Below are 17,773 nucleotides of genomic sequence, written 5' to 3' on the forward strand. Positions count from 1 at the left end.
GGGTATATACTAAATATTGTTTTCGCGGCGTATCCGATGCTTCCGAAGCCGCAGTAGGGTATGTCGGAAGCCCGCCGGGAGGAGATGCTTGTACAGTGTTCAATGCCGCAGGTAGATCAGATCTACAGCAAGCCTTTCGGTATGGTGAGAGTGGAAGGGAAAGGGAAGGGAAGGAAAGGGAAGGTAACACAGAGCAAACTTACACAGTGGAGGTGTACGTTGTGCTCTCGTCCACTCAGCTTCCCCATGTCCTCTCCTCCATGATCACTTACAACCCCGCCTTGTACGACCAGGGCAGAGCACTTTCGAAAACCACCATTTCGGTTTGCTGAGGCTTAAGCCACCAGAATACAGAATACCTAAGTCTGCCCACCTAATCCATCAGATGGAGATTCTTGATTTCCCATCGCTGACCGGTTCTCTGTGCCATTAATCATGGTAACGTCTCAGCCATTGTCTTCCCATGGCGGGAACTTTGAACCTGGCCTCGGCCTGGCAGACTGGACTGGCCTTGGACAGTACCGCAAGCCAATTAGAAGCCTACCGCACCTTAGAATGTGTGGGTGTCTGGAGCTAACGCGTTCTTGTGCAGCGTAAACAGCTTAGACGCTTCCATACAAGTCACAAGCTGCCCGGATCATGGAAGGCAATGTTACATTGATCAGGGCCGGGATGCTACCCTCCTGAACTGAGACATCTGGCGGCTCCTCTTCTCCGCTCTCGTCTTCCAAGAGGCATTCCAAAAGGCGATGGGTCTCATTGCCGGCCTACCAGTCCAACGAGTCACCTCCTCATCCAGGCCAAAGCGCATCGCCCCTCATACACGACCGCTCTCTAGCTGAGGGGTCGGAGATCGGATGAAGCGAGTGAAGCTCTGGCCGAGCTCCCTCGTACGTTTCCGACCAACGCACCTCCAGGCACGGTATCTTCCGAGCAGGGAGCTATCCTGCATATCGAGCTCTCTCCTCACCTCGGCTAGGATCGTTTGACTGTTGTGGTTGGGAGGCCAACAAAGCAGAGAGGGTCGAGGAGAGCTCAGAGCTTGGGCTTTGCCCGCCCCAAAGCTTCACAAGTCACAGGTAGCATCCGTCTGTCGTTCCAGTCCATCCACCAGCACAACCTCCTCGGTCTACCATCCTTGAAATCCTAGAGGCGAGCTCTTTTTTGTGTCTTTCCTTTCCTGCTTGCCCGGCCTGCTCAGTCCGCCACGCTAAAATGGGGGTAGCACGGAAAAGCATTTGGTACGGCCATTGTTGCTTGATGTTGTGCCAGAACAGAGGTACCCTCCCTCCGCCTGCTTGCCTCCACCAACGTAGCTTGGCATCCGAGCTTTCGTCCTTCATCATACTCGCCTGTTCACCAGCAAGTTTGAATGTCAATTTCAAATCCATCTTTCCTTTCCGGGCTGTGGTTTGACTGTTAGTCATTGCTTCCAACCAGCTTGGAAAGAAAACCATGTCTTTTCGCTTCACTTGACCTTCGAGCGCCCCGAACTTCTGCCAGACAGCACACCCTTTGTCTCGATAACTGGCATTCCATTTCTTTTCGAACCCTCCTTCCAAGCTTTTGATATATTTCGGGTGCCCAGACAACCGGGCTCCCAGAAATGTACGATACAGAAAGGCGTATTGTTTTCTTCTACCTGCGAGAGTGAGCCAGCCCGGTCACACAACGCTCCGGTTTCGTCCCCAACCAACAAGACGACTTCATTTCAGTTCCCATATCAAAGTAACAAGCTCGGCAGGTGTTGGTCACGGGCCGTGTTTGGAGACTGAAAACTGCCTTCAGGTAAGGCAGTCACGCCCCATACCCAGATCATTCCTGTCTGCAACCGATTGGATTGTACGTCCATCAACAGACATTCGGGCTGCCAAGCCACACATAGCGGCGGTAGCAGCCATCAAGGTACACAGGGCTGTTGGCATCGACTTGAGGTGCCTGCCCTTTGTGCAACAAGTGAAAGCTCTTCCACCAAGACGCATAGATTCACCTTCCATTCCTGGTATGTCGTCAACTTGGGCACCACTTTCCTTTTGCAAAAACGATCAAGATCATGTCCCTTTTGAGCCTCAGTTGCATCGCACACTCTTGATTCTCTGCGTGCCTGCTTCAGCATGCTTTATTTTTTATTTCCTTTATTTTTATAGTTTTTTTTTCTTCTTCGTCTTGTCCAGTTTTGCCCTTGTCCCTTGACTTGTTGCTGAATCTGTGTTCAAGTGGAAGTGGTTCGGCTGGATTGCAGATGCATGCTCAAGGCTTGGGCAATCGCCCGGCCGGCCGGTCTTTCCATCTCCAGGAGGGCCGGAGCTCAGGCCCGGAGTAAAACATCCGTTGTCTCCCGGCCTTGACGCCGCCCAGCTAGTGCTTCCGAGTTCCTTCTCCTGTACCTGCATCCCCTCCTCATTATCCTGCTGAGTTTCTCCCGATACGCTCGTTGCTGTTCTCGATAGTTAACTCGTTTACCAGCGCTAGTCCCCCACCAGAATCACCAGGACGCCATGGACACTCCGTCACACTTCTTTAGCGATTCCTTGGCATACGAGGATTCCAACCCATATCAAGAGGATGACCATGATGTCCCATATGAAGTTCCTCACGAGATCCCCCACGACATCCCTCACGATATTTCCCAAGATGTTCCTCCTGATGTAGGCATGAGCGAAGCCGGGCTTCAGTCGTACCATGTTTTCGATCACAGGCTATCCATCGACCAATCTCCAATGTCGGGCGATGGTCCAACGTTAGGGGAGCGGCCGGGGTTATGGGATGGCTTCGCAGAACCCAGCGCCATGGAAACGAATAATAGCCTCTTTGTTGACCCGGGCCTATACGGAGGAAGAGATCAACATGTCAACGGATTAGAAGGAGTCCGTGACAGTATCGACGCAAATACAAGCTGCCTTTCAGATGTCATGTCACAGATTTCCACCCGACGGTCCTCGAGCAACAAAACACACTCTCATCGATCGTCCAAGTCCGGTAGCACGTCCACGGATATAACGCCGCCGGATCAAGACCCGCCGAAAAAGAGGAAACAGAGGAGCAAGAAGGACCCTAATATGGAAGAGGATGACCACAAGAGGAACAAGTTCCTCGAACGGAATCGATTAGCTGCGAGCAAATGCCGAGAGAAGAAAAAGCTGTACACCCAGGAGTTGGAGGGAACCAAAATCAACCTCGAAGCAAGAAACGTAAGCTTGCAAAGGGAATACAGCATCCTTCTCAGCGAGGTCAGCGATCTGAAGCATCAGTTGATGGTACATGCCAAGTGCAATGATCGCAATATCGACCTGTGGCTTGAAAACGAAGCTCGACGTTTTGTGCAGACCAGCGACGCCTTCGGTCAAACATTTGCCAGCTTGGGACAATCCGGACAGGCTGCGAGCGTCCCTGGGGTACCAGGATCACCCAAAAGCCGACACGCAAGCATCGCTCCAAATTACCCAGCAATGCCGGGGGTCCAGCTCGGTGTTCTTCGACCAGGCGCAGAAGGGCAAGGCGGCGGCGGCGGCGGCGGCGGCGGCGGATTGACATACGGTCAGTCACCGGGCATACTTGCTCCTCCTACAAACACCACTCCTCCAACTCATCAGCAACCAGGTTCAGGTTCGGGGCTATACACACCTCCCGGTGGTGCCAACGGTGGCTACTCGAACATCAACCCTCCGGGTATGAAAAAGGAGCCGGACATTAACTATGACCACATGCCCGATGACATGTTCAGCGACCAGTCGACTTTTGGCAGCGGATGACGCATGGCACGGCTGACAAGAAGCAAGAGAAAGAAGCGAAAATCTGGAGAAGGGGTCAGCCGTGCTGCTATGACGTGGCTACATCATAATCTTCATACACTCTCGCCGCTTATACTACAACATTCCAACAACAATTATAACACTGTTATACCAATGGTTCATTTGTCGGACTCGTTGCAAAGGCCAAATCCCCGTTCGCGTGAGGTGGTAGTCGGGGTGATTGCGGAGTTTGGTGTTGATGTTTTGGCAACATACTGCCGCTGCAGCTTTGAAATGGCCAAGAATGGGGGTATTGAGTGGAAGCCGGAGAATAGGGAGGGTACCGCTTTGACGGTATGGAAATTATTCTTGCTTTGGTCTCTAGCATTCGCTTGCTTGGTCGATCGATTTCAAGAGCTCAGGAAGTTATGGAAAAGCCGTTGGTGAGGCAGGTGCATAAGGTGACAAGCTGGATGTGAGTTTGCGATAGAACAAGGCTAAGGTAAAGACGGGAAAAGCGATTATGCCCGAAGTTGGGGAACATGTCCATAAGTACCTAATATATGCGGATGTACAACAGGCAAAAGGCATGCACATATGTATGATATAATACTCACGATTAGGATGGATGCTTCTGTGTATACGCAATTACACAACTGAAGGTTGATTTTGATGATGAAGGAGAAACTGGCACATTTAATAGAAAGTTGTTCCATGATCTCTGCCCGAATTAGAAGAGGAAAGATGTTGTTCCTTCAGTTCAAGGGTCTAGCTGACGGGAAACCACCTCAGCTAAACCGGTGGCGTCACAAGGCCAGGATATTGACGTCTTTCTTTTCTTGGGTTTTCCTAGCTCCCCCTTCCCGCGATCTCTCAAACAGACGAACCGTAACTCGAGTCGGGTGACCGAGCCAACTGGTTGGTAAAATGGGAGGGGGTAGCTTGATCGGCATCGTTGTATCATTGCCCAAGTGCCTAATGCCAAGACGTGAAGATGTTGTCATCGCCCAGCCAGACAAGCAGGCTCATCTAGATGGACCAAACGGTTTTCCGGTTACACGTTGCTACTCAACTAAATGCTTGGGGCTTGTGCTAATGCTGTTATATGAGCGATGGCGGGATGTTGGTAAGACGATGGACTCGTCTGGGCATTAATGTGGGAGATTCAGCTTGGCGATCCAACATATCAGCAGGTGTGCGCTTTTGAACATTGATCGATATATTTCGTCGTCTTTCATGTAGTTCGTCCCGTAGTCCGAGAGTTAGTCCCGCATCATTACCATATAACATGTTTGCTCTTCTCATAATATCGTGATACTGTGAAGACATATCAGGGATGGCTTGAAGAGTTATCAGAGACACAGCATCTTCTCACACACTTGCACTTCACCACCAACTAGGTAGCAGGACCGATCGGGCATAATCTCCAATCGGTTCCCGAATTGTTGACATTATCGTCAGAAACACTGACACTGATAGCTCCACCTATCATCCTCACCTGTTCTCAATATTTCTCCTTTTCAGAGTATAGTCACTTTTCTGAGCCAGGAGGCCGGTATGACTCCATGAACCCCTATGATAGATCCTGATATGACATTCATGGACCAAATCCGAAAATTCTCCAATTCGTATCGTGACATGACCCCAGTTTACATGACCCGAACCCAACCCAATATTCGTCGGCGAACCCGGCCGCCGTGGTATATAGGTAAAACAACAGAATATCCCTGAACGCCAGTAACCCATCCGCAACTTTGATGCCCCTTTTACAGTACATAGAAAAGCCCATCACCCATATCCATCTGTCCCCGTTGCAGTGCATATTCATAGAATCTCCTCGTCATCATCCTGCATCGCCGGCGCGACAGCCGGTATCGTCGCCGCAGCCATGAGACTCTCGACCGCCGCATTCTGATCCACACCCTCGACATCATCCTCCCACTCGTCGCCATCCTTATCCATATCCTCATCATCATCAGCATAGAACGCGCGAACAACTTCGTCCTCAGCCCGCTTCTCCTTATCCGCCTTCTTCTCCTTCTTTGTAGGCAACTCCTTGCCGATCTCAGCGAGTGCGACCACGTTGACCTCGTCCCACGTCCGCTTGCGCGACTCAATCACTCTGGCCTTGCCGTGGCTCTTGGCCACTTTTGTGGAGGTGCGGTCCATGATGGCCTCGGCACGATCCATGCTCTTTTCTTGTCTCTTGCGCGCCTTGGACGACAGCTGCTTCTTTTTGGTTTTCTTGGTGACGCCGCTGTTGTGATGGGCGGCCAGGACGGTCGGGCGCAGGTTGACGGATTCCTGGGGAGGGCGGACGGCCTTGAGAGACTTGTCGAGGTCGATGCCGGGAGAGGTTTGGCGGCGGGCGGCACGAGAATGTTTCCGCACAGCTGGAAGAAGGCAATGTGGTGTTAGATTAAGTAGTCACTGCATGGTGGAATGGTAATTGATGGGTTTTGTTAGTTTGAGAATGGGGGAGGGGGGGCGCATTACCTGCCGCCTTGTTGGCCTTTCCGATAGTTCCCTTGGCCATTTTGTTTTTCTATGACTGATGATTCTTGTTGAAAGTTGAAGAATCTGTCAGTTCAAGGTGCATACCCGGTGATGTATCGCGAAAGGTGGTCACGGTGAGACCCTTCAGCCCTTCAACCCTTCCAATGCAGTGGGGGCTTCGTTCTCTGTGGAGGGGCGTGAAGTTTGGATGTCACTTGGGAACTTTTTTTTCGACCTGCAGCTTCCACTGCCCCACGCGTTGCGCCAAGAGTTCTCTGGTTGGACCGGCGAGGGCAGGAGTGCCTGGCCTTTTGTTCCGTGTATGGCCCACTAAAAGGGACCAAGGAGCCGGGGCAGGCTCGAAAGAGGATAGCGTCACCTCACCTGGGCTAGCGGTGCCTCTTAGCGAAAGTCACAAGCAAAAGGTGTCCGTCAATTCTTTCCCGTCCACTTCCATCCTGCTCCCCCAAATTTCCAGCTGTCGAAACGCAACAGTACCTACCTACTTTGTAGCTGCCGACTCCCCAAGCACCCACCTCCGATCCCGTCCTCGAAGACACTCAATTCAAAAGAGACGTTACCATCCTTGACGCACCCATCTTTCAACTAAACAGCCCGTTTCTGGAACCGTCATGGAAGCGACTTGCACCCGATTTCGTCGTCAGCACTACCGTTTGTCAAGTCTTTGAAGCGGCCGACTGAGGCACCAAGACATCGGAGCTTTCCACGCGACCATTCCGCCTTCTCCTTCTCAGCAGCTTCAGCTTCAATCGCATCGACGACAGGAGTCCCCCGAGGTCTTCCCCCACTATCTCTTTCCCAAGTCGCTATGAATTCAGATACCAGACGCATACAAAGCCACCACCCACACCGGGCCCCCGGCCATCCCAAGAACTATTACCACGCCTACCCAGCTGATCGCCAACTCCGGGACTACGTAACCAGCCCGACTATTATCGTCTCCGCCATCCTCCTCTTCTTATCCGCCCTTTATCAACTATTGATCAGCGATCGGAACACCCGTACACGCTTAAAGAACATCATCTGGGCGCGCGTGGTCGATATCATTCCGGCCACTCTACTCTTCAAAGTCGACGGCTTCCTCAACCCGCCACTGTTTTCCAGGCCTATGACGCCCGCAGAAATAGACGACTCGCATGAAGCCAAAAGCCAAGCTCTGGGAAGGATATTGGGTCTGGACAAGCCAGGAGGTGTCATGGAATCCGTGACTTCGGCTGGGCTCAAGGGCCTCAGCACCTTGTCCAGCGTTGGCTGGAACTTCAAAAACAGCACTTCAGATCGTCCGGCAGGATTAGGGAACAACGACAACTCATGCTACCAGAACAGCATTCTCCAGGGCCTTGCTTCGCTCCAGGGCTTGCCCGAGTACCTGGCCCGGGTATCTCAGCTGGGTAGCAACGCCAAGTCGACGATGCCGACCACGCAAGCAATGGCTGGGCTCATCGCAACACTCAACGACAAAGCCAACTATGGGCGATCTGTGTGGCCACCCAATGTACTCAAGAACATGAGCACGTGGCAGCAGCAAGACGCACAAGAGTACTTTTCAAAGCTGCTGGACCAAATCGACAGGGAGGTGGCCAAGGCTACAGCAACCTACAAGAAGTCCTTGGCATATGACGGCGATCCACCGCCGGACGACGGCGTAAGCAGCCACCACAGTGATGATAGCGGCTACCATAGCTCCAGTCAAAGTTCATCTGTTCCCGACATTCAGCTGTCTAGGAATCCACTCGAGGGGCTCATTGCCCAGAGGGTAGTTTGTGTTAAGTGCAATCACTTCGAAGGGCTGACAATGATCCCGTTCAATTGTTTGACTCTCAACCTTGGCTCTGGACAACTTGGCTATGACCTTTACGAGAGGCTGGACTACAATGCCCGGGTTGAGTTTATCGAAGGCGTTCACTGTCCCAGGTGCTCACTGCTCAAGATGCAACAGAAGATCAAGGGTCTGATAGGGATGGTCGCAACCGACGAAGCCAGAGTTTCGGAGTTTCGTGAGAGGTTAGCCGCGGTAGAAGAGGCGCTTGAAGAAGATATGCTTGACGACAAGACGCTAGCTGAGAAGTGCAAGGTTCCGGCTAAACAGCGAGTTGAGTCGACCAAGACAAAGCAGACGGCAATTTCTCGGCCACCCAAGAGCTTGGTCATTCACATCAACCGGTCCGTCTTTGACGAGAGGACAGGCTACATGTACAAGGACAGTTCCGCTGTCAGGTTTCCCAGCATACTTGATCTAGGACCTTGGTGCCTCGGAAGCGCGAAGAAGCGGGCTGATCTGGAAGGTTCAAACGGTGTCCTTCCGAGCTCGACCAGTAATGGCGAGCAAACGGCTGAAGATGAGGAGAAATGGAATGTTGAGCCGACGGCCTCCATGGTGGCGGGCTCCCAACGCCCATCCGCCCTAAGCGGGCCACTCTATGAATTACGCGCCGTTGTCACGCACCAGGGACGGCATGATAGTGGCCACTATGTCTGCTACAGGAAGCATTATATCAGCCCTCCTGAGAAGGAAAACCAGCCTGAGGCACCGCCGCCACAGCTTGTTGCCGATGATGAGGTGGCCGCTCCGAAAATCCAGGCCCTGGACCAGAAGTCGATAAGCGAGCAAGATACCACGGATGAAGAAGACGCCCCAACTCCTACCTCGGAAGATGACGAGAAGACGCTCATGCGCGAGGACGAAGAGGAAGCCACCTCGCAATGGTGGCGACTTAGCGACACCGATGTCTTCAAGGTAGATGAGGAGAATGTGCTTGAAAGAGGGGACGTCTTTATGTTGTTCTATGAGTGTGTCGAACCGGAAATGGTACGGATACCAGAACGGGAAGTAACAAGGACCCTATCTCCTCAAGCCGAACCTGGCAACCATGTCCATGACCGGTCAGAATCGGTCACGCTGGCCGGGTCAGAGAAACCGGAGGATGTAGAGATGGTCAAGGCCGAGGCTTCGGAGGCCGGGAAGGATATGACCACACCGACCGGGACGGTGGCGGGTCAATCGCCGGACACAATGGTCCAGGTCCAGCATGCGGACTCGGTTGCGGCATCGGGGGGCATGGAGCAGGTTGATTAGGACTTGGCCTACCCGTACACAAACTCGGCTCCGATTTATTTGTCCTCGAGTCCTTTGAGCCGGTGGCGTTATAAGCGGGGGTATGGCACCGTGAGGAAGGCCTGTCCGAAGTATCTTCATAAAAGGCGTCAAGGTCCGGGGCATGTTTTTTCTGCATAGCGAGACGGCGTTCAGGATGGAAATGGATGGATGCCCGATGCCCAAGCGTCACGTCAAGGGTTTATGTAGTGCTCTCCAGGCACGGGTTTTGCTTTAGTCTAAGTGTGAGTAGAAGTAGGGTAGAGTAGGAGTTACAGTAGTAGTACGAACAGCGATTTGATGTAACTGTTTTGGTCATAAACTCGGCGCTGACTTGATGGTTGTGATTCATCTCATAATCGAGCTCCTTGCTGCGAGCGATGCTCGAGTACCTCTACATATGTACAGTCCAGTACTGGTTTGTTTGTTAGCTCGAGACCTTGCGTCAACCTTCCTATGCGTTTTCAATCGTTAACTAATGCGTGATCTTACCTTCCATAGAAAGGCTATTTCTGATATTAAATATGCTATATTAATTCTTGTCAATGCCTTTTTACTTCGTACTCACCCATCTTAGCTTAGCTATCCTCATAAGCTTTGGGACCATTCGGGATTGATTTCGTCTAGTGGACAGAGTGTAGTAGATATGCCTAGTGTACCGAGCTAACAAACAAACCAGCATCGGACCGCTGTACATGGAGATTGTGTAAACCGGTGGAGTGTCAATGGACCGGGTCCACAAGCCAGGGGCGAATAGGAGTCGTTGCGGGCGGCCTCCATGCACGTCAAAATGTTCAGGCACCAGATCGGCGTAACAAAAGCGTGCATGTGATGGGCCTTTCAAGTCGGAGTTTAACTACAATCAGCTTTCAGACATTGATATTCGAGTGTGATGATAGGCGATGGGAAGGAGAACCTCAAGTCTTGGCCATAACATTTGTGGTTTAGAAATGGCCAGTACACTACCAAAGGAACGCGCGAGGACTGTGGTCTTCTTGGCTGCTTGTTGGCCTGTAGGGCTGTAACCTTGCAGCACTTCAACCTGACGCCGTCAAGTTGATTCTCGGCAGGAGGTCGGGTCCCGTTGAATGTCATCATTGATTCATATGAATTCCTATGGAAGCCTCGTTTATGAAAACGGGAAGCAATCGGGACGGCACCGGCCCGTCAGCGTTCAGAGCGTCCCCTCACCAGCCACTGCTCGGGCCTAAGACACATTCGGGACTCGACGGAAGCATCGTCGCCCCGCCACCCCCACCCACTGCAGTGGCTGCCCGTTACGGGCACACAATATCAATCTACTGGAGCGTTGCCCTCCGTTACACCAAAAGAGATTTGGTTTTGGTTTACCTTTACAGATTCACAATTCACAGCCACTCGACAGATCAGGCACGGGAGGTGTTGCTGGGTTCGAGATGTGTGTGTGTGTGTTGACCAGGGTCAGGGATGCCTCGGCCCGGCCAATGATCTGCTGTCTTGGCCTTTGTAGGTCTAAAAAGGGACACCTCGTAAAGCTTGGTTTATGTTGAACGGAACGGAGCCTGGACCTCCCTTGCCAGCCTAGGTGCCCTGCCAGGATCCCATCCAGTTGGTTCTGCCCCTTGCGCTGAGGCTGTTGCTGCTGCTGCTGCTGCTGCCTGTTGAGCCAGTGCTTATTCTTGAAAACTGCCACCCTCCCCCACATGTTTGATTGTATGGAGTTGAGGTTGCTGTTACGGCCCATCCTCGCTGTCACTGTCAGGCAGTGTTTGACAGCAGCTCAGCAGTTGCCCGGGCTGCTTCACTTCCCCCGGCCCCCGGCTCTTGACAAATCCATCAATCATTCACGCATCCGTTCATCCCGTCTCAAATCTAGTCTCCAGTCATAGTACTCTCACCACCATCCGCGTATCTGTTCGCTCTCCATTATCTATATCTGGAGTCGGCAATAGCCTTAACGTTCTCAAATCAAGCAACCGAAACCGGCATCATCATCCACAACGCTTTCGGCAGAAGAGGACAAACAGTCTCACCTTGAGACAAAAAGTACCTCTCTACTTCTCATCAGGCTCCTGGCAATCAATCAACCGTACACACTCCCAAGCCTCTCTCCAATTGGACGACGGGTTGGGACCAGAGTCCCGATCTGCTTACTCTGCGCCAGTAGCTTGGCCTCGGCAAGGCCAGGTATTGGCAGGGCACAGGGGAGGAAGAAGTGGAAGGGAAAAAAGGAAAAAAAATAAAAAAAAATAAGAAAAGGTCCCAGGAACAAACCGTTTTGGGACTGTGTGTGGACTTTGTGGGGTGTGGACTGCATCGTGAAAGTGAGACCCTGCGTCAAACAGCGAGCTGGAGCCCACTCCTTTGCGGACCACGGCACAGCCAAGCGCTCACCCGTTCAGCTGGTCTTCTGGCCTCTCCTCCATTCCCCGTTCCCGTCTCATTTTGGAGCGTGTCTGAGAACTAGAAACATACAGAGCCAAACAATTCCAGTGCCACTCGTTTACAGTCACCTCGGCTTTGTTTTTTTGGGCCGAAACACTTTCCGACCCTGCAGCACGGCACCGTGAACGGCACAGCAACGGCTATCTAGGAAGACCCTTCAGCTGCTTTTCCTCCCCAGTCGGGTCTTCCCGATCCTGTTCGACGTATTCCCGTTCTTTTTCTCCATCCTGTTTCTTCTTCTGTCTGCAGGCTGATCAGCTCAGCATCCTCAGCCAGTCCTCTCTTTCTCTTGGGATCCTTCTTTAACCAAGGGGGTGTTGCGCGCGCTTCAGTCAGTGTGCGGCTCACCTTGTTCACAATACCTCTTGTCCACTCGACATCAGCAGCACAGCCGATCAATCGGAACTTGGGTTTTGTTGGCTTTGATCTTTTGGATCGTCGGGATATCGCCGCGACTTTGGCAGTTCGTAACAAGCTGTTTTTGTTTGGGTTGCGTCCGGGATTCACGATCAGATACACGATATACATCACATTACTCGCTCTGTCGACATACTGATCTTTCGACGTGGCCATCACTGGCCTTGCCTCACCCTCGTTAACAATCCATCTACCTTTCGTTCACCAACAACCCAGTCGTCAATCATCATGGCCGATGATGTCGAAACCCAGGCTGAGAAGGCCCAGCCGGTTACGCGGTCGATTCATCCAGTCTTTTATATCGCGTAAGGATTTTGCCTTCCACGCCTTCACACATGGGACCCGCTATTGACCACTCGACCTTTGACAGGAGTTGGATATTCTTTTCTAATATCACCATTCTCTTCAACAAATGGTTGCTTGCTCCACACAGGTTTAGTGAGTGCACACATGCCCTTGCACACATGTACACATCCTATAGGAACCATACTGACTCTTATAATAAATAGGTTATCGTATGTTAAATCCGCCACCGCTTTCGTTAATTGGAGCCAACTGACCATGAAACCTCACAGCCACTATCCTAACATGTTGGCATCTCATCTTCGCGACCATCGCCACCCAAGTCCTTGCCAGGACAACCACCCTTCTCGATGGCCGCAAGAGTGTCAAGATGACGGGCCGTCTTTACCTGCGCGCCATCGTTCCCATCGGCTTCCTCTTCAGCGGAAGTCTCGTCTGCAGCAACATGGTCTATCTCTACCTCAGCGTCGCCTTCATCCAGATGCTCAAGGCCGCCGCGCCCGTGGCCGTCCTGCTGACCGCCTGGGTCTGGGGCGTTGAGCAGCCGTCACAGTCACGGCTGATTAACGTTTTGTTCATCGTCTTTGGCGTTGGGCTTGCCAGCTTCGGCGAGATCGCTTTCTCGCTCACCGGTTTCCTCTTTCAGCTCGGCGGGATCGTGTTCGAGGCCATGCGGCTCATCATGATTCAGGTTTTGCTCAAGGGCGATGGTCAGAAGATGGACCCGCTCGTCAGTCTGTACTACTTTGCTCCCGTCTGCGCATCGATGAACTTTGTCGTTGCGTTGTTTACCGAGTTCCGCTCTTTCAACATTGCTGATTTGTACAACACGGGTCTTTGGTGTCTTCTCCTAAACGCCGTAGTGGCGTTCATGTTGAACATCAGCAGTGTCTGTCTTGTACGTATTTTTTTTCTTTCTCTGGATTTCCTTCCCTGTACTTGATATCGTCTTTCCCCTCTGTTATCCGCTAACCCTTTGACACCCAAAAAATAGATTGGCAGAACCTCCGGCCTTGTAATGACCCTCACCGGTATCCTCAAAAACATCCTTCTCGTCGTCGCCTCCGTCATGATCTGGCAGACCTCCATCACCCCCCTGCAGTTCCTCGGCTACGCCATCGCCCTCGCCGGGCTCGTCTACTACTCCCTCGGCCGCGACCAGATCGTCGAGATCACTACCCAGTTCTGGACCTTCCTACGGGGCGTGTGGGAAAACTCGCCGGCTTACTCGTCTGTCTCTTCCTCGTCCTCGGACGAAGGAAACGGTCAACAACAAGGAGGTGGCTTGCCATCGGCGGTCCGACGAGCCCTGTTGATGGGGCTGGGCGTGATGGTTGTCGTCATTTTGGCGGCTGGGTATATCTACAGTGGCGCTGACCCAAGTGGTGGCGGGGCTGCGGTGGGTGTACCCAGGCCGCTTGGTGGTGGTGGTGGAGACGCGAGCAGTGTTAAACCAGTTCCGGTGGCTTCGTGAATTAGCGGGAAAGAAAATTGGGCGGTGATGAAAATTGTATGCGGAGCTTGAGAAAAGGACGAAAGAAAGTATCGGGCAGCGAGAAACGACCGGGTTACTCAAAGAAACGAAACGAAAAGAGGACAGACTGCGACGACTTGGGCAATCTGTCCATGGCCTCCGTACTGGTTCTTCAACGAAGAGACGGATATTATACATGGTCGGGACTACGGAAAAATTGGGTGTCTAATGGATGGAATATTTGGAAACACAGGGCTGGCGGGCTTGGGTATAATGATACAACATCAACAACAGAAAATAGAAACAAGGAACTGGGCGATTTCCAACCCGGGTTCGCGGAAGAAAATAGAACACTACAACAACAACAACAACAACAACAATGACCCGAAACGAGCGAGCGAGCGAACAACGCCATTGATCAATCGAACCGACAAACCGACTAGATGCTAATATATGCCTGTTGTGCTACTACTGGTTTTCGACAGGAAACAAAGGGATTGAAGTGAGCGGTCTGAAGGTAGTCCTTAGACAGTAGCCATGTTGTTTTATTGTGGGTTTGATGCAGACCACACTGCAGTTACCATACTTGAACTTGCTGGGATTCAGTGGTCATTTTTGGCTGATACACTTGCTGTTGCTGTCAGAAGTGATGGATTTCACAATAAGAGTACAATCGTAGTAGTAATAGTAGTGGTGGTGGTGGTGGTCATGATAGTGTGAAAAAATGGGGGAATATAACAGCTCTTCAGTAAACGCTGTGGCATGGTTAATCGTTGGCTTTGAATTTGTTTTGCTGAAGAAATACATAAGAATCGCAAGAGAAATGGCGTCCTACGAGATTTGACTCAAACGTCTTCTGACATCTCGAACAACGTTAGGACGTGCAAACATAATGTCGAGATGGGACTCCGTGTCTCGATGGGAACGATGAAGCACCGAATGCCGAATACACAAGCTTCGAACCCATCAATTGTCAAATCTTAGTCTGTATTATACACTCTTATATGTGTCTTACTTTAAACATCAAGTTCCGGCACGCCCTCTTTTCATACCCCCCTAATACACCTAGACACCGCAATTCTTTCATTTCTTCCCCTTCTTCTTCTTCTTCCCACCACCCCCTCCGCCACCTCCACCACCGCTACCAGCCGGGTTCGCCTTCTCCACTTTCAAGGATCCAGCACCGCCGGCGAGCTCCAGCGTCTCCTCATCGCCCTTAACATAGCCGCCCTGCGTCGCCTCCTGCGCCCGCTTTTTGCCCTTTCGGCCCTTGGGCCGGTAGCTGCTGCGGTCGCGCAACGGCAGCCACCGCTCCGGGTCGGGCTGTTTGGCGGGGTCATAGTTCTTGGGCAGTTTCCTCTTTCTGCGCTGCTTCTTCGCGGCTTGCTGCTGTTGTTTTTGCTGTTCGCCCGTAGTCTCGCCGTCGTCCTCGCGGGCGCGCTTCTTACCTTGTTGTTGTTGGTGGGTAACAACGGGGAGACTGGCGACTCCGGCATCAAGAAGGGCGGAAACATCCACGCCGGCTGTGAGCTTCTCGACGGGCGAGAGAGCGCCGAGGTAGGGCTGCACCTTGGCGAAGTCGCTGGTGGCGAAGCTGGCGATGAGACCCGCTGTAGCGGTACGGTCGTCGGGCTGGGCGGCTACGAGGTGCGTGAAGGCCTCGCCGGCGGTGCTCAAGTCGGAAGGATGCGTGGAGCGGAGCAGCTCGATACCGGCTTCGCGCAGGAGAGAGTCGCCGCTGCTGGCGGCTTTTTGCTTGGATTGCCAATGCGAGGCGGCCTTGGCGAGTTCGGACCGGACGGCGGAGTGACGGCCTTGTTGACGGTAGAGTGCAATGGCGAGGGCGACGAGGCCCGGGGCGAAGCGCACATCGGCGTTGTTTTCGGATGCTGTGGCGGCCTCGAGGCGCTTGAAGAAGGCTTCGAGGAGGTTGAGCGCCTGAGCGGGGTTTTGGAGTTGGATATAGAGTTGGATGACGGTCAGGAGGAGACCGACGTCGGTGGGCCTGGTCTCGAGCAGAGGGAGGATGCGGCGGAGAGCTGTCTTGCCAGTTTGAAGCTCGGAAACAGCTGCGGCGTTGAGGGCGCCTAGGTCGCACTTGCTGGACGAAATGGTGGGTTCGGCCTCCTTGGACAAGATCTTGGTGGTCTTGCTCTTGACGCCAGCGAACTTTTGCGCTTGGAGCTCAATGATGTACTTGTTGCGGCGGAAAATGGTAGCCTGCTCCTCGAACAAACGGTCGTTCCCGGTTACTACTGGGAGGGTGTCGGCGAGCCGTTGAGCCATGTATGGGTTGCTCTCGGACTTGAGGATCAGCGCATTGCTTTGGGCAATGGCTCTGGTTGATGCGTCCGAGATACTAGAAGATTCAAAGTCAGAGTGATGTTCACGCTGCCAGAGCTCCCAGATAGAACTTACTCAGAGAGTACAACTTCCTCATGAAACCTCGCAGCTTCTTCCAGGTTACCAAGCTTCGTAGCAACGTAGGCTTGCTGTACGATGATGGGCGCCAGTTCTGCCTTCTTGTCCTCCTCGCTCAAATCTTCTGAAGCTTCGCACAGATCCCTGGCACGCTTGAACAGAAAAGCAGCCTTGGCGAAGTCGCCCTGGGCTATGCTGCCGCAAGCAGCGTTGTATGCCGTCTCAAAGACCTCGAGCTCATCCCTACTGAGCTTCTTGTGTTCCTCCGATACGGCCCAGCCTTTGCCCTGCATCTCTAGTTGCGAGTAAGTGGCCAGAATATTGATGCGCAAGTCGTTCTCCTCGCCGTACATGGCATCCTCTACGTTCTCGGCCATTTCCTGATACAGCTCGGCAGCCTTGTCGAACTTCTCGGCACGGTAGGCGACCTGGGCGGCAAGGTGCTTCATACCGCGGGTGTTGATTCCGGTGGTCTCCAGCAACTGCTCGGCAGCCTCAAGCTCGCCGGTCTTGTAGAGCGCATACGCCTTCTCCATGACGCAGGTCTTGTCGAGGGCGGCGCCTCCTTCGGCAATGGCACGGAGAGCATCGTCGAAGCGATCGAGTTTGACGAGCGCAACAACGCGGGTGTGCTGGGCGGTGGTCAGGTCGGCCGGGTTGCCCTTGGCGGCTTTGATGGCGGAATTGGCGAGCTTCAGAGCTTCCTCATGGTCGTCGATGCTCGTCCCACGAAGGAGGGAATTGAGGGCGGCGATGGCGGAGTCTGACATGGTGGTGGTGGCCGCTCCTGGGGGAGTTGAGCGTGGATGTTATGGGCTAATGCTGATTGTCTGTATGAACTATGTCGACATCATCTGCCAGTCGGTATTGATACTAGTAGTATGTACCCGGTTTCTGGTCGAACGGAACTGAAGTGCAGTCGAAGGGAGCCCGTCGGTGACGTTCTTCGCAGCTGAGTGTCGGCCGAGGATGGTGTCGCGGTGGTTGTTGGGCCCCGCAGCTTGGATGTTCTAGGGTTCAAGTTGTTGAAGCACCCCCTGTCACGATTGTTCTCTGGCCTCCGCGTCGCGCTGTGCTTCGCTGTCAAGAGCTGAGGCTCAATTGCGGGGCTCCCACCTGTGGACGGGACCAGGATTTTTTTTGGGATCCTATGTGGGGTCCGGGGTGTCCCGCGGGAGTGGCCCAAGCTTCCACTTCCAAACACAGCGCCGTGGGTGCGAGCTTCCACAAGGCTTGGTGACTTGCATCAAAGTCCCATCATCCGTGGACGATTCGAAACGGACCCCGATATTGGGTGTTCGCCTCACCACCAAATCACCACGATGCTCCGTCCATACAATGACCAAGAACATATCATTTCAACGGGATAAGATCTAAGCAAAACCACATCGG

General features: G+C 52.9%; 5 protein-coding genes across 6 annotated transcripts; 3 read left to right on the top strand and 2 right to left on the bottom strand.

Moving 5' to 3' along the window:
* The first annotated feature begins 1,088 nt into the window (after positions 1-1,088).
* Positions 1,089-4,495, top strand: ts (tan spore). The gene is made up of 2 exons (XM_950754.2): positions 1,089-2,002; positions 2,467-4,495. The coding sequence occupies exon 2, from the start codon at positions 2,499-2,501 to the stop codon at positions 3,750-3,752; it is 1,254 nt and encodes a 417-aa protein (XP_955847.1). The 5' UTR covers positions 1,089-2,002; positions 2,467-2,498; the 3' UTR covers positions 3,753-4,495.
* An 813-nt stretch (positions 4,496-5,308) lies between these two features.
* On the bottom strand, positions 5,309-6,425 carry NCU01458 (hypothetical protein). Its single transcript, XM_950753.2, has 2 exons — positions 6,228-6,425; positions 5,309-6,124 (listed from the first exon to the last, which is right to left on the bottom strand). The coding sequence occupies exons 1-2, from the start codon at positions 6,265-6,267 to the stop codon at positions 5,556-5,558; spliced, it is 609 nt and encodes a 202-aa protein (XP_955846.1). The 5' UTR covers positions 6,268-6,425; the 3' UTR covers positions 5,309-5,555.
* A 252-nt stretch (positions 6,426-6,677) lies between these two features.
* Positions 6,678-9,664, top strand: NCU01457 (ubiquitin C-terminal hydrolase). Its single transcript, XM_950752.2, has one exon. The coding sequence runs from the start codon at positions 7,057-7,059 to the stop codon at positions 9,322-9,324; it is 2,268 nt and encodes a 755-aa protein (XP_955845.1). The 5' UTR covers positions 6,678-7,056; the 3' UTR covers positions 9,325-9,664.
* Positions 9,665-11,053: 1,389 nt separating this feature from the next.
* On the top strand, positions 11,054-14,765 carry NCU01456. 2 transcript variants are annotated; one of them, XM_011396238.1, is made up of 5 exons: positions 11,054-12,488; positions 12,554-12,621; positions 12,693-12,698; positions 12,759-13,384; positions 13,481-14,765. In XM_011396238.1, the coding sequence occupies exons 1-5, from the start codon at positions 12,412-12,414 to the stop codon at positions 13,958-13,960; spliced, it is 1,257 nt and encodes a 418-aa protein (XP_011394540.1). In that variant the 5' UTR covers positions 11,054-12,411; the 3' UTR covers positions 13,961-14,765. The 2 variants fall into 2 exon arrangements, with proteins under 2 accessions (XP_011394540.1, XP_011394539.1); XM_011396237.1 differs by having other exon boundaries at positions 12,693-13,384.
* Positions 14,766-14,915: 150 nt separating this feature from the next.
* On the bottom strand, positions 14,916-17,462 carry NCU01455 (signal recognition particle protein). The gene is made up of 2 exons (XM_950750.2): positions 16,379-17,462; positions 14,916-16,319 (listed from the first exon to the last, which is right to left on the bottom strand). The coding sequence occupies exons 1-2, from the start codon at positions 17,149-17,151 to the stop codon at positions 15,044-15,046; spliced, it is 2,049 nt and encodes a 682-aa protein (XP_955843.1). The 5' UTR covers positions 17,152-17,462; the 3' UTR covers positions 14,916-15,043.
* Positions 17,463-17,773: the final 311 nt, after the last annotated feature.

Source organism: Neurospora crassa, linkage group V (assembly GCF_000182925.2).
Source record: "Neurospora crassa OR74A linkage group V, whole genome shotgun sequence".
In the NCBI taxonomy this organism is placed as follows: domain Eukaryota; kingdom Fungi; phylum Ascomycota; class Sordariomycetes; order Sordariales; family Sordariaceae; genus Neurospora; species Neurospora crassa.